General features: G+C 41.9%; 1 protein-coding gene across 1 annotated transcript; it reads right to left on the bottom strand.

Moving 5' to 3' along the window:
* Positions 1–3,619: 3,619 nt before the first annotated feature.
* LOC144738901 (core-binding factor subunit beta-like) lies at positions 3,620–18,572 on the bottom strand (the record flags this gene model as incomplete). The annotated part of the gene is given in 6 exon segments (XM_078621900.1): positions 3,620–3,691; positions 8,797–8,892; positions 9,061–9,177; positions 17,582–17,626; positions 17,628–17,699; positions 18,490–18,572. Coding segments are annotated over 6 exon segments (485 nt in total), but the record flags the coding sequence as incomplete, so codon positions are not given.
* Positions 18,573–19,099: the final 527 nt, after the last annotated feature.

The following is a 19,099-nucleotide window of genomic DNA, read 5'->3' as shown; positions in this document are numbered from 1 at the left end:
TTTATATTCTGCTGTGAATTCCTCTTGGAGATCAATGAAGTATCGCTGTATCGACTAGACTTTTAGTTCTTGAGACCGGTCTTGTTGTCAACACCGGTCTCAAGATCACTTTTTTATGGTCTTGGACTGGCCACACATCACATGGATCACACGTCAAGGTGACAGAATCTTGTGATCACCAGTTCTTCCTTCTGTTAATGTACAATTTGTGTATTGTTTTGTGAACTATTTGTATTTTGCATTTGATTTAATGCATTTTTTGGTGCACCTGCGTGTGTATCTATGTATTTATTGTGCTTATAATGGCATTGTTTGAGTAAATGTGTGGCATCATTGGTCTTTGAATAATATTTGCATATCGTTGTGTTTCATCAAGCATTAGGCCGATGCCATTTCGGTGATGCTGATATTATACAGTGTCATTTGGCTACTATAATGATAAATAATGAAATGTCCAGTTGATAATTGTGTGTATCTTTGAATTTAAATTTAAATGTACATTTCATCTACAAATTAAATCCAATTTAAAAGCTCGTTATTTTGTTAGATGACTTTGGGATATCAGTCCTTAACAGCACTCGAGAGTCAATCCTCAAATAGTGTACAAATAGCGGTCAGGCAATTGCCACACATATTTGATCTCAGCCAATTGATGAAAACATTTATAGGGAGTTTACACACAAGACATGCACTGTCTCTGTATTATTGTGTCTGTAGTTGAATACGATTTCAAATTTATGCTCAGCAGCTGAACCCAGTATCTTATGTTTTCTTTATGTTCTACAAGTCATGCAGCTATCTATCTGATTAACACACACTGAAACTTAGGTACTAATGAATGTGGATTTAAAACCGCAAAAAACAACATGGAATTTACTTCTGGTTGATATTCTTTGCATCTGTACTGTGATCAAACTATTGTTTTGATCGTGTTTGTTTTGGTGTTTGTGTGTGTGTGTGTGTGTGTGTGTGGGGGGGGGGGGGGGGTCCTCACGTCGTCTCATCACGTGACGCTGAAGCGTTTGAGTCGTCGCACTCGAACAGGAGAATCAATGCACACAGAGTTCGGTTCATGAGATTTACAGACTTTCTTTGTTTCAGCGTGAATGATAGAAACGCATCCAACAATCCATACATATTTATTATGAAAAACATCCATTAAACACTGGATCGAAAATCTCCTTTATCAGACATCAGCCGTCAAACAGATGAAAAGATCATGCACCAGAAAGGGGAAAAAAACATGTTGCAACTAACATCACAAAGGTTTTCTTTGGATCACTAAAAATAACTTAAAATGAGAATTACTTAAAAAGTAAATGTTACACACACCTTTAATGCCTTAATGCCTGCATTAAGAGAACTGAGTAATGGAGACTCAACATGTTCTTATGTGTATCATCTAATGATGATGGATAATGACAGGCTGGCTCAAATGTTCCGACTGTGTTTTTTAAAAATAATTATTAAATTACCGATTTCTTTGTTTCCCCAGCTCAAAATGGAGAGCAAATAACAACATCAGAAAAAAAAACCCATTGGCCTCCACTTTTAACCAGACCATTGTGAACACTGGTGTCGGCACAGAGTTTTAAAACATGCTACGCAATGATATTTTGTTGATGTGTTAATGGCAGATTTCAGAAGACCTTTCATGGTGGGTGGAGTTTCTACCTACATTCTATAGGTTTTATGTAGAATACGTAGAATATGGAGAAGCTGCACATGTTGACACTTGTTGTGGAACAATCCAAAAAGTACTTGTCTTCTCAATTTCCAGAAACTTGGCCAGACTAAAGAAATGCAAACCCTCTGACTCTCCAGCTGCTTCTCCAAATCTCCAACACTTACGTCCTGATCTACTGGAGTTTTTAAATAAATTAAATAAACTATTCACACAAAAGAAGCAGGTGCTCAGCCTCAGTGAAAGGTTCTCAACACGGGGCAGCTTTCAGCATTGATATAGAGCACAGATATTTTCTAATGCCTCCTCCATCCAGGCCGCATGTCATCTCTTAGATGTTTCAATATGACAAAATGCCAGCAAACTCTACACGTCCAGTTCCTGTTCTCTCCATCTTCAGGAAATGACCATCATGTGATCAGACCAGCGGAATTTAAAGGATCTGTATGTTCCAAGAAAAATAGGGGATCTTGCTTCCAAATCTCCAGTGGAAAAAAATAATTACCATTACTAATTTATATTATATCCATTAAGTTCTTAATGGTAGTTTTTATTTTCTTTTAGGATCATTAAGTGTTTTGTTGTTGTAGCCTAAAATATGATTAGTTTAAGAAGCTGCTAAAACAGAGAAAACATTTGTTGTTGTAGTTCTGACAGGTTGTCGGCTGTGAAGCCTCTCAGCAGATTGCCGGTCCTCAGCTGCCGTCATTCAGCTCATCCTGTTTTATTTCCACTATCTCACTGACCATGTTCACGTTCCCTTCTCCAAGAAACACCAGTTTTGTAGCTCCTGTCCAAGTCCTTCAAAACAAATATATCTGCTGAATGCCCTGAATGTAACACACACTGGACAAATGCAATTACTTAAAAATTCAAAAAATATTTATGTCACAAATGACAGAGTTCGAGTTAATTCACTTTCAGTGTTTTAACCCAGGAAGTACATGAAAACAATGATAAAACAAAGCAACAAAAATCCTCTAAACTCCCAGTTTTTGGCTTTTTCAACACAACTTCACATAGAATTCTACAACTAGCAGGTAACAGCTGAAAGATGAATAAAAATGATACGTACAGAGGTGAAAAGTAATAAAAAGTAAACATAATGACTTTTTTCACAAACAAAAATGATAAGATAAGAAACATGTCATTCCACTCGCACTGTAACAAACAGAAAACAGAAATGAAACAGGAAGATGAGGAGCATCTGTGACCGACGTCAAACAAACGACAGAAACAAGTTGATAGTGAGTATGTGTCTGATCTAACACCACTTTGAACAGAGCAGGCCACCAGTCACTTACACTCTGTAGAGTGTGTCTTTAATCTATTGGAAGCTGAGGAAGAAAGCGCTGTCAGCCGGGACGCTCTCCTTGTACCGGCTCACTATTCAAACGCTTCCTCTGACGTCTTTTCTTCCAGCAAAGTGAACTTTGGTCTCAGAAAATGTGATTATTTTTAATCATGTGTTAAATAACCGCACTGTGAGTGAGTTCTGCTTCTCTTTTCCAGACTGTGTCCTTTCCATGTTTAACATCCTCTGTTGATAGAAAATATTATTTTAGTTTTCAAATCTAAAACTATCAACCACGTCCTGTACTGACATGGACATAAAATATAGGTTAATCGGTGGCTGCTGGATGTCCCAAACTCCTAACTCTGTGAGAAACGTAAGGATCAGGATGTTGTTGGAATCCTTCTGCTGTCACTCACTTTCAATCCAATGGATTCAGGGTAATTTTTTTTTTTTTTTGTCAACATTCAAATATGTTAAAAATGTTTGGCATTTGCTCAGGAACAACTGCAGTTTCAGGTCAAATTTCTCTTTGTCTGATTGTATTGAAGGTGAAAGGACTGCCAGCCCTGCTCCTCTCCTCCACCTCCTGCTCCCCTCCTCTTCCTCCTCCTCCTGCTCTCTTCTTCCTCCCATCAATCTCAGCGTATCTTGTGTTCCACGTCAGCGTTGGCCATGTTTGAGCCAGGGCTGGGGTCCTGCTGTCGTCTGGACTGGGGAGAGAGAGGGACGGAAGGATGAAAGGGAGGAGAGGAGGGAAAAAGATGATGACGATGGATGTGAGAGATAGACAGAAAGCGAGAGAGAGGGAGGAGATGATACATTAAGTAGAGATTTTCAATTTGAACATTATGAATTTTCATCTGAAAAAACTGTTTCTGTTCATTAATGTCATTAACAGCTGAAGTCTGTTTCATTATAAGTTATTCGCAGTCAGTGAACCTTCTTCTTTTATCTGTCTGATGTACCTCGTGTCATTTTATACTTGTCAGTCAGTAAAATATACCCTGTATGCTTTAAAGTTATAGGTGATCGTCAGTACTACCCAGGAGTCTACGTTCACATTGCATCATCTTAACTTGTCACACTCAATTTCCAAGTGATTTAATTGTATTGTGAATGCTCTGTCTCTGTCTGTCTGTGTGCGTGCCAGCTGTAACCGACAGCTGTTCCGCATTGATGTTTTGCTGTTAAAGCTGCGGCAAAGGGCCACAGGTTTTCTGATATGAACATTGATGTAACACATGAAGACAGAAAAAAAGTTTTGAGTCAATTATCAGGACACATGAAATGTGAGTACTGTTAAGTAGTTTGTTTAAAGCTATTGAAAATGTCATTTACTACAATTACAACAATCTCAGCCTGTTGTGGGATGACGCAATGAAATGAAGCAGTACCACAAAATGTCACTAGAGGACGCTAGTGAGCTTTGATCAGAACGTGTTGTTTATTCACGTTACTGGTGTTGATATTTTGGTCAAAGTTGCTGGCAGACAGACAGATATACTGTCTGACACACACACACACACACACACACACTCACAGTATCATTAGGTCACCATAAGAAGTCGTGGCGGGACATTAAAATAGATTTCATGACTGTGAGTTGTTGGCACGACCTGCCTCTGCTGTAAAAATCCTTGTGGTTATATGCTTCCACTATGGTGATCGAGGAGACACAGCGAGCAAGGGAGGAGGAGGAGAAATGTGGGGGAGGTGAGGGAGCGGGTGCAAGAGGTGAGGCAGACAGCAGAGCAGGCAGAACGCAGACAGACATAGAAAAGGGGTCGCTTAGTTCAACTGGAACGTAGCTTGTGTCATCTCAGTGACTCACCATAATAGCAACATACACACAGTCACACACACACACAGACACACACTCTATGTCATCGTACCGTTTTACCTCTGCACAGATAGACTGACTCCAGCCTCCGTCTGCCTCCTCTCAAACGCTTTGAATTACCTTGTTTTGGATTCTGTTGCAGCAGACAGAATGAATTTGTCTGAACTGACGTTGTAGTTCAATAATAATTCGCTGGATGCACATTTGATGAACCTGGAGCACAGCGCTTTCATTCAACAGCGTGGAATTCAAAACTTTTCTGGTGGATGAGGCTATGAAGATGATTTGGAGGTAAAGATCCAGCTTCATAATATTTTGTTTTTTTTTAGTTTAACTGACTTTAACATCAGCATCTCTCTGTTGTTGCCATATGTGGATGCTGTCCAAACAATTATGTCTCAGAAATGTTGAAACAGCCAATAAGGAAACACCTCCACTGATAGTCATACTTCCTGCTGAAAACCTGGAGCTGGAGCGCGTCACATAAATGTGTGTGATGAGTTTTTGTCTGAGGGAACGAAACGACTCTTCACAGCTCACTCAACAATTCTACACAATTCCACTGAGCCACTCCAGATTCTGACAATTATTAATTACACCTCTGTTACTCCTTTTTCCTTTTTTACACATTTGTCCAGCTGACATTATAACTCTTAATAATTATCATATTGATAATTATGATTGATACACTGTGTTTATTAATGAATCTCATGTTAAGATTTTTTTCAGTATATGAGTTTTAAAAAAAAAAACATTTTTCCCAGTAGTGTTTTGTCATTATGGTGTTTGTCTTTGCAGTGTAGTGGCCTTTGCTAATCATTAGGGCAGCAGCGCTTTTGTATTGATCCCACGCAGATGGAAACCTGCTGGGCGGCTTAACCACAACTCAATACTGGAGACGCGTGCGTGCGTGCGTGCGTGCGTGCTCGTGAACTGAAGGCAGATTTGCTGCATCTGCGAATTTGTGCATGTATGTGATTCTACAGTATCTGAACGTGTGTGTGTGTGTGTGTGTGTGTGTGTCATAGGGGGTGGGGGCTTTGATGGCAATCAATACTAATGATATATTAATGCTTTCAGTGCCAGCTCATCATTCACCACCAAATCTCCTTCTGCTGAGCACCTGGAGAAGTGTGTGTGTGTGTGTGTGTGTGTGTGTGTGTGTGTGTGTGTGTGTGTGTTCAAAAGACACAGGTCTACTCAATCTATTGCATCTCCATCGATCATTCTGACAGGCACCTTCTGACCTTGAGTGACTGAAGTATCATTGCTTTTGGATGAAAAATGTTGGATCTGCCAAAATGAAATATCTCCAGGAATTGAGGGGAAACGACTTTGTAGTCAGTGAGTGGAAAAGAACAACTCATTTTCATTTTCTGGAGCGCGTCACTGGAATTAAATGCAGAGGAACTTGAGACTTTGGTCTTATTCCTACAAACTGTTGTAGTTCACATTGTTTGCTTCATGGAAGCTGACGTTCCAGAAAGCAGGTTTAGAATCCTGGGTTTGTTAAATCCTGAAATGAGGAAAACTGCAGATATTTTATTGTTCCAAAAGTTACTGATAAACTGAATTTAAACAAATGAAGATGGTTTGATTTCTGACAGCCTGACATCAGATTAAACATGTTGAAATAGAACCAGATGGATGACTCAGTGGACAGAAGAAAGACGAAGCAGAGCTCATGTGGAATGTGACGTCATGGGTCACATTCAGTTCATAAAGCATTTGGACTGTTCTTTGTTTAGTCAGCACGCACACACACACACACACACACACACACACACACACACACACACACACACACACACACACACACACACACACACACACACACACACACACACACACACACACTCTCTCTCTCTCTCTCTCTCTCTCTCTACCTATCATAGTGAATATTGAACTGAAAACATAAACAGCTCATTTTCTAGGGATTCATTTCCAGAGACAAAACACAAATAGGGTTATTCTGTAAATGTTTAATAACTAATGTTTGTTTTACTCTCTGGCATTTTGGTCACAGCAGAGGAGCTGGTATGAAAGACACATTCTTAGAAAAGGGCCGCTGCAGTACTGTTGAGTTAAGATAATGAAAATGGTTCTGATACATGCTCATATGACTTGTCTGGCGAGTTGGCAGGAAATAATGACTATACTACTCATTTAGAGGTTCAGAGACAACAGCTGGAAGCTGCACAGGGAGGAGGCTGCTGGTGGATGAAAGACACTGGAGTTTGCAGCAGGGGACTGGTCTGCAATGAATCCAGAGTGTAACTGTTACACACAGTTCCCCACAACCATTTTAATAGTTTTATTGTATCCGTGTTTATTTTTTTTAATTTATGAATTTATTATTAATTAATTATAAAATTAACATGTTGAACTTCTGCAAAAGGAATAAATACTAAACGTACTCATGGAAAACTGGGACGATCACGTGACAAAACAGCAATCGTGTGACCAGGAGATGTACTGAGTCCAAATTAGACTGGAAATAATATTCTGTGACGAATCTCTTGCCCTTTTACACACTATGACGGGTGTTTAAGAGCTGGTACTTGTACTGATTCAGAAGAAGATACAATGTTATCTTCTTCTCTAAGTGCCTGAGGAAAGAAACAACCTCTTTCATTTCTTTGGTTCCCTTCTTTGTCTCTTTGTTCTTTGAGTTCTGACAGTCTGTGCGCTGCGCTAAATGCTGCTGGATGTATTTTGGGGGGGGGGGGGTGCCTGTGTACGAGCGCGCCATGACATGGTCTCATCTCACTGGCTCTCCCGTCCTACAAGCATGAATGAGCAGAGGCAGATACTGTGGTGTTAAATACATCAGAGCAGGCAGCATCACTGACACATGCTGGATGTGGAATGAAAACCGTTTCCTGTGGTGCGGGCAGAAACTGGGATGCACATAAATGCACAAACGTGTGGCCACACAAACATGCACACACATACACAAACACACAGGGTGGTTTAGTGCATGACAGTGTGATAGAGAAGTGAAGGACACAGACCCTGTTCTTTTCTGCTGGCTGTGTGTCTGTCATCAGTCCCAGATTTTAGAAACCACAGGGTCCTAAAAAATAAACAATTTGGGGTTCATTCGTAGGGTGTCAACTTATGAAGGACGCCATCCATCTCCCCAAAGCCTTGCTGGGAAAGTGAGTTTGTTTGGAGTAATTCAATTCAACCGAATCTGAATCTGCTGTCGATCCCAAACAATCCACCTGACACGATTCAAGTGCGGCACTTTGGACAGATTCAGTGTCGCCATCGACAGTCTGATCGTTTCTGTCGTGTAGCATCGATCTCTGGCACACAGTGAGGAAACTACTTTCCCTTCAGAGGCTTTTGGGACAAATCATTCAATAATCAATAATATCAACTCAGTTATAAGATCAGATTTATTGTCAGACTGATCATGCACTAAACCTACAAACAGAAGACAGGAGACTTTCATTGGAGAATATTAAATGTAAAAGCACACAGACACACATCACACAGCCCTGAGAAAAACAGATTCTATTGATTAAAAACATCAGATTCTGTGCTAAACACGAACAAAATAGAAATAGAAATAGAAAAATAACCTAATCACCAATAAATCATATGATGATAAATTGCTATGTTGATATAGGAGCAGATCACAAGCCGGCTGATAACCGTAAGCCTGCGGTCAGAACCGATGAACTCCATTTACATTTGAAAAAAGTTCCTGTCGGGTGACATTGCAAAGCCAGCACACAAACCTGGAATGTTTTTTGCTCGGGAATGTCATTCTGTCAGTGAGTTGATCTATATTTAATTCACTATCTTCAGCCGGTGATGTCAGCGTTCACTACAGGTGACACAGGTGAAACAGTGAAAGCAACCTTTTTTATAGATTTACATCGTGTAGCAAATCTAATTTTCGCGTGGACTGGCTAGACAGGCTCCGCATGTGTGTGTACAGAGTTCTAGAGGCGGCCCTCTCACCTCCAGATCCTCTCGGTGTGATCGCTCTCGTTCTTCAAAGTCTCTGGTTCTGCGCCGAGCCTCTTCAAATGCTGCCTGGGCTAAAGCATCCTCATGCTACACACACACACACACACACACACACACACACGCACACACACACACACACACACACACACGCACACACACACACACACACAGAACAAGATTGTGTCTATTACATCCAAGCACATGCAGAACAGGCCTCAGTAAATGTGTATGTACGTACATAAATGCTGTAGTTACCTGTGCTCGCTCATCATCATACTCCAGGAATCCCATCCCATCCAACCTCTGGAGGTCAATCCAACCTCTCCACATCACGCACACTCCGTTCAAGATCATAGGAGCCTTTAAATGGACCTGGAGACACACACACAACGTGATTGTGGTACTGTACAATATTTATCATCTCTGTGTAATTATCATCATCATCAGTGCTCCCACTGGTTGAACCCTGTGATCTGAAATAGGGAATGTGAAAACGCAGCAAAACAGGAACAGCTGCTCTGCTCCGATCAGCACTGCTTTCACACCAGCAGTGAGTGTGTGTTTGCCTCCGAAAAACGTGAAAATGAACAGAACAGACACATTATTTTTATTTGAAAAGGGTTGTTTTAGAGCATTCAGATGAACAATTGTGTAAAATTACTGAGAATTGTTGATGACGATGTTGTGTTAAGAAGTAAAGTCACTTTTTTCTTTCATAAGGAAACATAATGTCCACACACAAACACAAACGGACAATAAATTCAGATTGCAGTCTGAATGCAGATGATTCTCAGTTTTATCTTCATAGTCCAACATCACACATTACTATTGTCACCATGGACTTTATGACACCCTCCGTCCTCAGACCCTCAATCCAACTGAATAACAGCACAATTTTATCCAGGCCGATGTTTCAGTCAATCGAGAAGGAAAAACACACCTACAAATGATCTGTAACGTTCAGTGCCTGCTGGGTGTAAATGCAGTCAATATCTAATGACATTTGGAAACTGACTCTTTATATCGATAAAATGTGATAATAAGTTCTTGTGTTCACAACTCGTTTGCGCTGACCGAAGGGGACCTATGAAACCCATAATTCTGGCCAATGTTCATTTAACCATTGACAAACTGACCGGCGCGTGTACAAACCACAAACAATGCCTGCACAGACTCAAGCAGAGCAGGAAAGCTTCAGCCAAACGTGATATCAGATCAAATCATGATGTAGTAAATCTGTGAGCTGAAATCGAGCTCACTGTTTGACGATGAGCTGGAGACAACACACAGTAACGTCTGTTTTTCTCAGGGTACAAAATTTAGTTTTTATCCATGTCAAAAAGAATGTAGGCTCAAATAAAACATTAAAAATGAAACTCCCTCCTCAGCACACACAAGACCATGTTTCTGTGTGACACTGTTCTTCCATCCTGCATTTTTACTCAGGCTATTTTTGGACAGCCGCTCACAGGGCCTTCTTTTACCACCGCTACCCACACTGCACCGGGGTTTCAGGGGAGACCGCACCCCAAGAGACTGTGGGTTTGTGTTTGTTTGAGTTTCTGTGTGTGTGTGTGTGTGTGCTCTCACACATCTGTCTTCATGGGGACCAGTCTGAGTTTTATACCGTCATAGTGAGGACGTTTGGTCGGTTGCAGAGTCAGACCAGAAAAAGATGTGAGGGGGGCCTCCACATCTGCAAGGCTTTCAAAGGAGCTTCATTTGGCTTGTGTGTATGTACTGTGTGTATGTGTGTGTGTGTTTGTGCAAGGGGGAAAATATGCAGAAATGGCCCGACCACAGACTTCCTCTGAGAGAAAACCATGTCAACCCCCACATCCATTTACTACACACACATACAGGGAGAACGAGAGAGAGAGAAAAAAACTTTTTATAAGAAAAGGCCGTAGAATAAAATGCAGTGAACAGTAATTCCTGCTGCATGAGCCCAAGCTCTCGTCACGAATACGACGGTTTGTCTTTCTTTCAAACAATCTCTAAAATTCATCCTCTCCTGCTTTCTTACTGTCCCCAGTCCATGTGTCAGATACAGTCACCAAGTATCGTGGACGAATGAAAACAAATCTTCAGCTTGGAGAATAAAGTTGGACTGCAGACATTGTCTCTGACCTGTTTCCCTGATGTTTTAAATCAGCTGATGAAACCGTTGTGTGTGTCTTCAGTGCAGAGCAGCAGCATTTTACTCAGCAGCACTGGTGTGAAAACACATCTGATTCTTTTAGTCTGAAGCCCTTGTGTGGTGTGTGTGCATCTGAAGGGAAAGGAGTGTGTGACGCAGATGTAGACAGATGTGTTGGCACATGGTCTTTCATTCAGCCTGGTGCCAAACAGCCAGTCAGCAGTTACACACATGCACATATGCACGCACACACCCACACCCACGAGGTGTGTAAACACAATGGATATCTGTGTTTTCAGACTTGTGAGTTGTCAGCCATGTGCGTGCACGCGCACACACACACACACACACACACATTGAAGTCATTCCCATTCCATAAACACCAAAAAGACTGAGTCATGCTAATCTCAATTCCTACCTCATCTCCACTACTGTTCCTTTCTATTTGACATAAATATGTACATCATAAGGTGTGTGTGTGTGTGTGTGTGTCTAAACTGAGAAACAACAAACATTGAGAAGCTGAGCGGAGCGACAGTGAGCAACAGCAACAGGAGTAAATATAAGAAACACAACCATAATTAAACGGTTCAAGTTGTGTGCAGTGTTGTATGCAAACAAACACTTCTATTTATTCGTAGTAATTCTAAATGATTTTTGTATTTGTTGAAAGCTCCCTCCCTCTCTGTAACTGCTGTTACTCCTCCTCCAGTTTGTCTTAAATCACTCTGTGATGTCATCGCCCATCTTCGTTCTTCTTGTTTTTATTCGTATTGTCAGAACTCTGTCTCCATGTAGTCCATGTCTTAATTTTATTTTCTTGCCCTTGTAAAGCACTTGTTGTTTTGATTTTTGTGGATCTTGGTAGATCACACCGGTGGCTCATTCATCTGATCAGAACAGAACATGACTCATCAGCTTTTTCTGATTCAAAACACAAGATATTTGTCAGCTGAAATGTTTTTCATTGCAAATACATTGCAAAGTGGGTCCCAGGCAGTTTGTGTTTCCATTGTGTGAACTGGCCGTAGTCCCACCTCTCAATGTCTTAAACACAGAATGTACGTTGCTGCCATGCAAATCACGGCTGGGACGGCCAAAAACCACCGTTTGTTCCTTTCAGAGACATGGAAATATCATGCAAATCCAAACACAGGCTGCAGATCGAGTTACTAAACCAGAGAGAGTGAGACAAACCATGTCGAACAGAAAGGAGCTGAACGAAAAACATCATTCTTAATTATTGCAACGATGGACTAGGACAGAAATAGGACGTGACATTTTATCACTTTGTTACATTTTGTCACCCATTGTCTGAAACACTGTACGAAACAAGTTTCTGTTCGCTTTCTTAGCACGAGCCAAATACAAGAGATCATGAGAGCTCCTCCGACACAGTCCACCCTCTCCACAGCATGGGAGCAGTACAGCCACCTCAGCATCTTCACTCATTCCGTTAAAACAAACACAATGTTGGAGACGGATCAGCCAACCTGTGGCACGTCACACTCTGACCACAAGTCAATGCCGGGGATCAGCTTCAGCTTCACTGGGCTAGAACAAACACAAGCAGTCCCTGCTGGTGCCATGAACATGCACAGCTGGTAGGACTGGCGCTCTGTGGCGTTGTCTAATTGACCTGTTGACAGAAGCTGCTGGACACTCACTCATTCATACGCTGACTGCAGCGTGGTGTCACTGCAGCTCCGACTCCGCAGGAACATGACATGCATCCTGCCCGGTACTTCATGCATTAATTTCATCTTACTCCAGATGGAACATTCATTCTGATGCCTGCTGGTGACAAAACATTTGTCATTAAGGCATTAACGCAGTCACATGGAAGGAAATCACGCAACAGAGGAGTTATGCTTCACGGGTGCATCTCTCTCACTCTCTCTCTCTCACACACACACACACACACACACACAGACAGACAAAACACACACACACACGTCCAGGTGTGCTGTGCATTTTTTCACTCCAGTTACACAGTTACAGGAAGAAAGAGAGGCAGAGGAATGAAGCTGACACAGACATGCTGAGTTCACACCAGGCTGTTTTCTATCTGAACGTCTGGAACCTCACACGTGCACAAACACACTATAGCTATGATTCAGCTCTAACTGATGGCGATGAACTCAGACAAAGAGGCCTGATGGCACCACACACACACACACACACACACACACACACACACACACACACACACAAAGAGGATAAAGACAGAGGACTGTGTCAGTAGGTTTGCTGCAGTGCATTCTGGGAATGGGTGTGGCCATTGATCTAAGGCCTGAAGCAAGAAATATGAAACCCTTACAGGAGGAGATGGTGTGTGAGCGTGTGTGTGTGTGTGTGTGTGTGTGTGTGTGTACAGGGAGGAGGTTCTGTGGGTCCACAAACATCTGCTCACACTAAAGGACAACTTCCGTATACAGAATTGGAATTAAACAAGCTTTATGGAAAGGCACTGAAGAATTAGTAAAAGATATGATATCAGCACACACACACACACACACACAACACACACACACACACACACACACACACACACACACACACGTGTGATGCAGAAGCAGAGGGAACCTATTAGTGGTCTGGCTTTGATGATGTCACTCACAAGTCATGCGCTGATGGCTCAGCTTCCGTTCAAAGGAGAAACACAACACCAATCCTGTGGCGGCACACACACGAACACACACACACTCAAACTTTTTCTTATCTGACACCAGAGTCAGCCTATAATTTTGCCATTGTATGTGTCTGTGACCCATATGAAGAAAGAAAGAGAGAGAGCTGTAACCTGTTGAAGACTCCACCACACCATTGTTCTGCTTCATCCTCAAACAAACTGAATGGGAAACAGAATCGTCACCACATTACGCCAGCGTGGTGTTGATTCTGAGCGTCATAATAGCTGAGTCATATCAGTGCAGGATCTGTTGCTGTGTGCAAACACGGCAAAAGTGTTATGTGAGTTCCACTCTTCTATCATGTTTGTGTCACTGAAACAACATCAGAAGAAATAGAGATGGAGAATTTTGTGTGAAGCACCAGCGGAGGTCGTTAGGTCACTGGTCAACTCGACTGAACATTATGGAAACATTTATTGCAGTGAGCTGTGTGTCTGTGTGTGTGTGACATCTGTGATCAGTTAACTAATGAACCATTTCATTCACTTACTATTTAACTGACATCTGACTGCTAACATCTCTTACTCCATCTGTGACGTTGTCAGCAGCCGACCAGCCAGAAGTGGAGGACTTGCCTTTGTAAATATTTGTACACACACTTCGGTAGTTTTAACAAAGCCAATTGGAGCAGCCATCACTCACTGCTCATGCAGGTTATGTGATGAGAGAGACATGTGCCTTCATTCAGCACTAGTTTTTACTTTCTGTCCACTATTTTCCTGCACTGATCCATTCCACGGCGTGGAGCTGCAGACATACAAGAAAATATTTGAACAGGTCACTGACAGCTGTGTCCATATTTGCCATTTTTCTACTGACAGCAGTGATATGTAATTGTGGCGACTAACAGCGAGGAAGTGAGCGTTACAGGCCACGGGATAGAAACATTCTGGCATAGTCTTTGTGAGTGTAAAAACATAGTTTGATACTTGGGTCGGAAATATCCCTCCTTGTGTCTCAGCTCGGCACCGATCTTACATATTAACTTAGTGATCACTCAGTGATAGTAGTTATAATGTTAGTCATAGTTACTGGATTCGCTCTACGGTTTAAATGTTAAATATTAAACAGGATTTTGTGAAGGAGTCCTGCTGCACATGTTAAAGAGAGTAAAAAGTACAGTTTCTTTATGCACTTATTACAAATGGTTTAAATACCTTGGTTTAAATGAATGTAGACCCACATGCTAGTTTGTGGTTGCTGGGTTTTGTGTTTGAGCTCCTCCCGATCAGTCCACCCTCCTCCATCACTGTGAGCAGACACTCGTCTGCTTCTCATTTAGGATTCCAAACCAAACTACAACCAGTCGTACTGTCTGTACATTCTCTTTCTGTCTTTTAGGTCTTATTCACAGTTAAATTATTTTTACAATCTCCCTGCATGTGAAAGACATCTGAAAGACAGAGGGATAGTCCAGTATCTGTTTTACTCAATGGAAACAAGTAGAAAGTCGGTTTCTTCACATGGAAAAACAACTGACTGGATGAAAAGAAAAAAGTCGAGACAGTCGCTCTGCATCATTGGAGCGATGCAGCGTAGACATTTTGTGTGTATGATGCCGGACTCAAACGGAAACATTTATATTTACCATATAATCCTCTTTGACTTGAAATATTTTGCCAGTTTGAAAGAGGATATTGTATATGAAAAACTGAAATTTTACCAATTTTACCAAATAAATTCACAGCTCATGTAAGTAGAACTCAGACAAAAAAGAATATGTGTGTGTGTGTGTGTGTGTGTGTGTGTGTGTGTGTGTTTCCAAGGCAATGAGCTGGAGCGCAGAACGAAAAAAAGCGGAGGGCTGGAGGTGGACAGACACAGTGTGAATGCTTATATAAACTACTACACGAATAACAAACACAGAGAAGAAAGCGATGAAACACGTGACGTCCGTTGTCCCATGTGAATCAAACCTGTGACCTTCGGTTCCTGTGACCACTCTTCTTCAAGATAACTGTTTTCTCTCCTATCCTCCCTGACACGGGACTCATTCTTACTCATTTTCCAAAAATATCATATTAAATTAAATTTATATTTGTTAAATAACCTGCAAAACATCTTTCATATTTTAAATACCACTTATTATTTCTGTTTATATTTAATGTTTTAATTTTGTATCAAACTTTAGTATGACTGAGCAAAAAATTCTAAATTAAAAGGAAGAAAAAGAAATTCAAGAAATAAATAGTTTTTCATTTGGATTCTGTCATGTGACTTCCAGATCTATTTAAGGAGGTGATCTTTGTGTGTCCACTACTGAAGCAAAGCTGAAATGTCACAGTCAATTTGTCCTTGAAGCCACAGGAGCGACAGTTTTTTGTTTCATCTTCAACCTGTTTGGTGAGTTTTGTGCGTGTCTGTGTGTGTGTGTGTGTGTGTGTGTGGTGTGTGTGTGTACAGCCTGACAGGGAGGTCTGGTGGGATGACTGCGAGCAAGATTCATGTGAATGTGCTTGGAAAAAAAAAAAAGAAGTGCTACAAGACATTCACTCACTGTACAGCTACCGTTTCTCACCAGTTTATCTTCACTGCTCAAAAACACACATTGTGCTCTTGTCTAACCTTCATCAAACATGTTGATATGTATCATATATGACATGTCACATAAAAGACTTCAATCTTATACGTGTGTTCTGAGGACACGAGCTGATACAATGGTGACGCTCAAGATGTTTTTCAGCCCAAAGCACTAACGCACATGAGAACCCTGTTTATCTGGATCCTCAGATGTGTGTGTGTTTGTGTATGAGTGCGTTACAGAAAAACTGTGAAAGTGTGATACGTCGGTGACTCCTGGCCCTCATTAAAACTTCATAGATCTGTGAGCACCGCTGAGGTCGCAAAGACGAGGGTGTTGTCTTACGAGCACACAAATACACAGTCTCTTATTTTATAGCCAAACACATATGAACACTCTACGAACTGTGTCCTCCTTGTGTCTGGTCTCACACACACACACACACACACACACACACACACACACCACACACACACACACCATCACATACTACACCACACACACACACACACACACACACACACCATCACATACTACACCACACATGCACACACTCTGCTCCCAACCACCAGGACTATGTGTTAAATAATTAACAGTGTGAGATTAGCTGCTGTGGGGCATGGAGGTCCATCGATTCCCCACAATGCATTTTCAATGAACCACCAGACAGCGTTCATTTCAGATGGCCAGGTGGGTTCCATGGAGGGACACACACACACACACACACACACACACCAAACACTCAGAGTTCAGGCCTTGCGCCAGGGGAGACAATTAACATGCACATAAACAGCACAGCAGCAGATCAGCGCTGTACGGCAGACGTCACCTTGACAACAGCAGCAAACTAACATCTGGGCTCTTTAAGTTTTCAGCCTCTGAGGTTGATCACATCTGACCACTCTACAAAAGCACCTCCGCAGTGATTTCCCCTCTGTGACCAGGATTAATTGAAGTCACAACATTGCACAGAACGTTCAGTGGATGCTACGTGGACAGTGGGCTTTCTTTTCACAGTAAAGCACACACACATACACGCACACTCAGGAGGAACAACACAACAACAACAACAACAACACACACTTTTACCCCTTTAATTGTCTTTGTGCGTGTGCTCAGACAGGAGACAGTTTAGACATCAGCTCCTCCCCGACACGTTCAGTGATTTTATTGTCTTGGTAATGTTCATTTCATAAAACCAAAGAGGAACAGAAACACAAAGAGAGCACAGGCACACTGAAGCTGTTTTGTCTGTCAAAGTTTCCCAATGACAATCACACAAATTGGAAAAGAGATTTGGAAACTGTCGTGGAGACAGTTTACACAAAACAAATGTTCTCACTGTCGACTTCTTCTCTGACCATATGACCTCTGACATGTGAAGAACAACACAGTGTGTGTGTGTGTGTGTGTGTGTCCTACCTTTCCTGTCTCTCTCTCAAAGTCGACGTACTCTCTGGTGGGAACCCTGCCTCTGCTCTCCGTGTAGGTTGGCTGGGAGGAACTGGAGAGAGAGGTTGGTACCTGTAGCTACAAACGCCTGCAGAGAGAACAGAGTGATGTTCATAGTAGTAACAGAGTACTGTTTGCTCTGACCAATTATTTTGCAGTTTAACGGCACCTTTAAGGAAAATGTACAGGTACAGCCTATAACTGTATGGTAGAGAGTGAGACAGAATAAAAAAATACTGAAGCTGTTTGACCTTTAGGGAGGGGGTCAGTGAGCGGGAGCAACGTGATCCCGGTCACTGCTCAGTGAACCACAGGCTGATGTGAGAGCTGCAGACTGAAGCTGAGGATTGAAACCATGACTGAACCTTCTGTTACAGACTCGCTTCTTTAACGGTTTGGCAGATCAACTTAAAGTTCATATGTGTAAATCCAAACGTGAAAGCAATGGAATATTGCTAATCGTACCATTATATACGACCACCTGAAGAGGCGTACGGCACGGTGAGGACAGGAAGTTGGACAGAGTGACAATCTAAAGCAAAATGCAGAGGCAGGGTGGAGTTTGTGACTCAAACTGGGGATTCTGACGGTTGGATTGAAAACAGAGCATTTGAATCGTTGGAAGTGAGTTTCATTTCATTGAAGAGCAACCGACGTCATGCTTCTGATGTAAAAATATAACTGAGGGTGAGGCCGGGTGAAGCACATCTCTACCAAGGTCAATATTTTAAATATCCTGTAGGTCTTGGAAACCAACACCCAAATCTGGACTATTCTCCGTTTCTTGTGTGACTTGGAGGACAGAATGTACAAGTTCTTGTACTGGAAGTTGACGTCTGACCGACTTCACTGAATTCTGTCTCCCTTTTTAAACCCACCCAGCTGCCGTCAGTCTCTCTCAGTTCCTCCTGGTCGAACCACTTTCCTCTCAGAACAGAAGCTCTGACTGACGCGCCGGCCTCTGCTCACACACACGTTTAATCACATCATACCACCACATCGTGCAGGCGTACACACACACACAGATACACACACACACCATGAAAATCAATAGAATGCATTTCTCTGCTGCAGCAAAGAGCAAAGCATCACAAAGAGGCAGAAAATTAAGTTAGAAAATGTCTTTTTTATACTGCATCTGCGTGCCCATTGTCTTTGTGTGTGTGAGTGAGTGTGTGTGATCTGTTGTTTGTTGAGATGGATCAATACTAAAAGCTTTAAACCTGCAACTGAGCTGGAAGCGCATGAATAATGTAGCCTGTCATGTCCCTCCGTCATCGGCCACAGCGAGGCAGAAAGGAAAAGTCTGAATGAAAGAAAAGTGAGCAGAAGACGGAGAAACGGAGGGGGAGCGAAAACTCAAGTGTGTAAACGGAACACACGCACACACTCCTAGATCCACATGAACACAGGAGTCATCATTTCTGGTGAATTTGAAGTGTTGGATTACAACCATCTGACACTCATTTGCTGCCTACTACTGCTGGG

This window comes from Lampetra planeri, unplaced genomic scaffold (genome assembly GCF_965212315.1).
Source record: "Lampetra planeri unplaced genomic scaffold, kcLamPlan1.2.h2 scaffold_1216, whole genome shotgun sequence".
Taxonomy (NCBI): domain Eukaryota; kingdom Metazoa; phylum Chordata; class Hyperoartia; order Petromyzontiformes; family Petromyzontidae; genus Lampetra; species Lampetra planeri.
The sequence above is the reverse complement of the archived record's forward strand: the minus strand, read 5'-3'. Positions and strand labels throughout refer to the sequence as shown.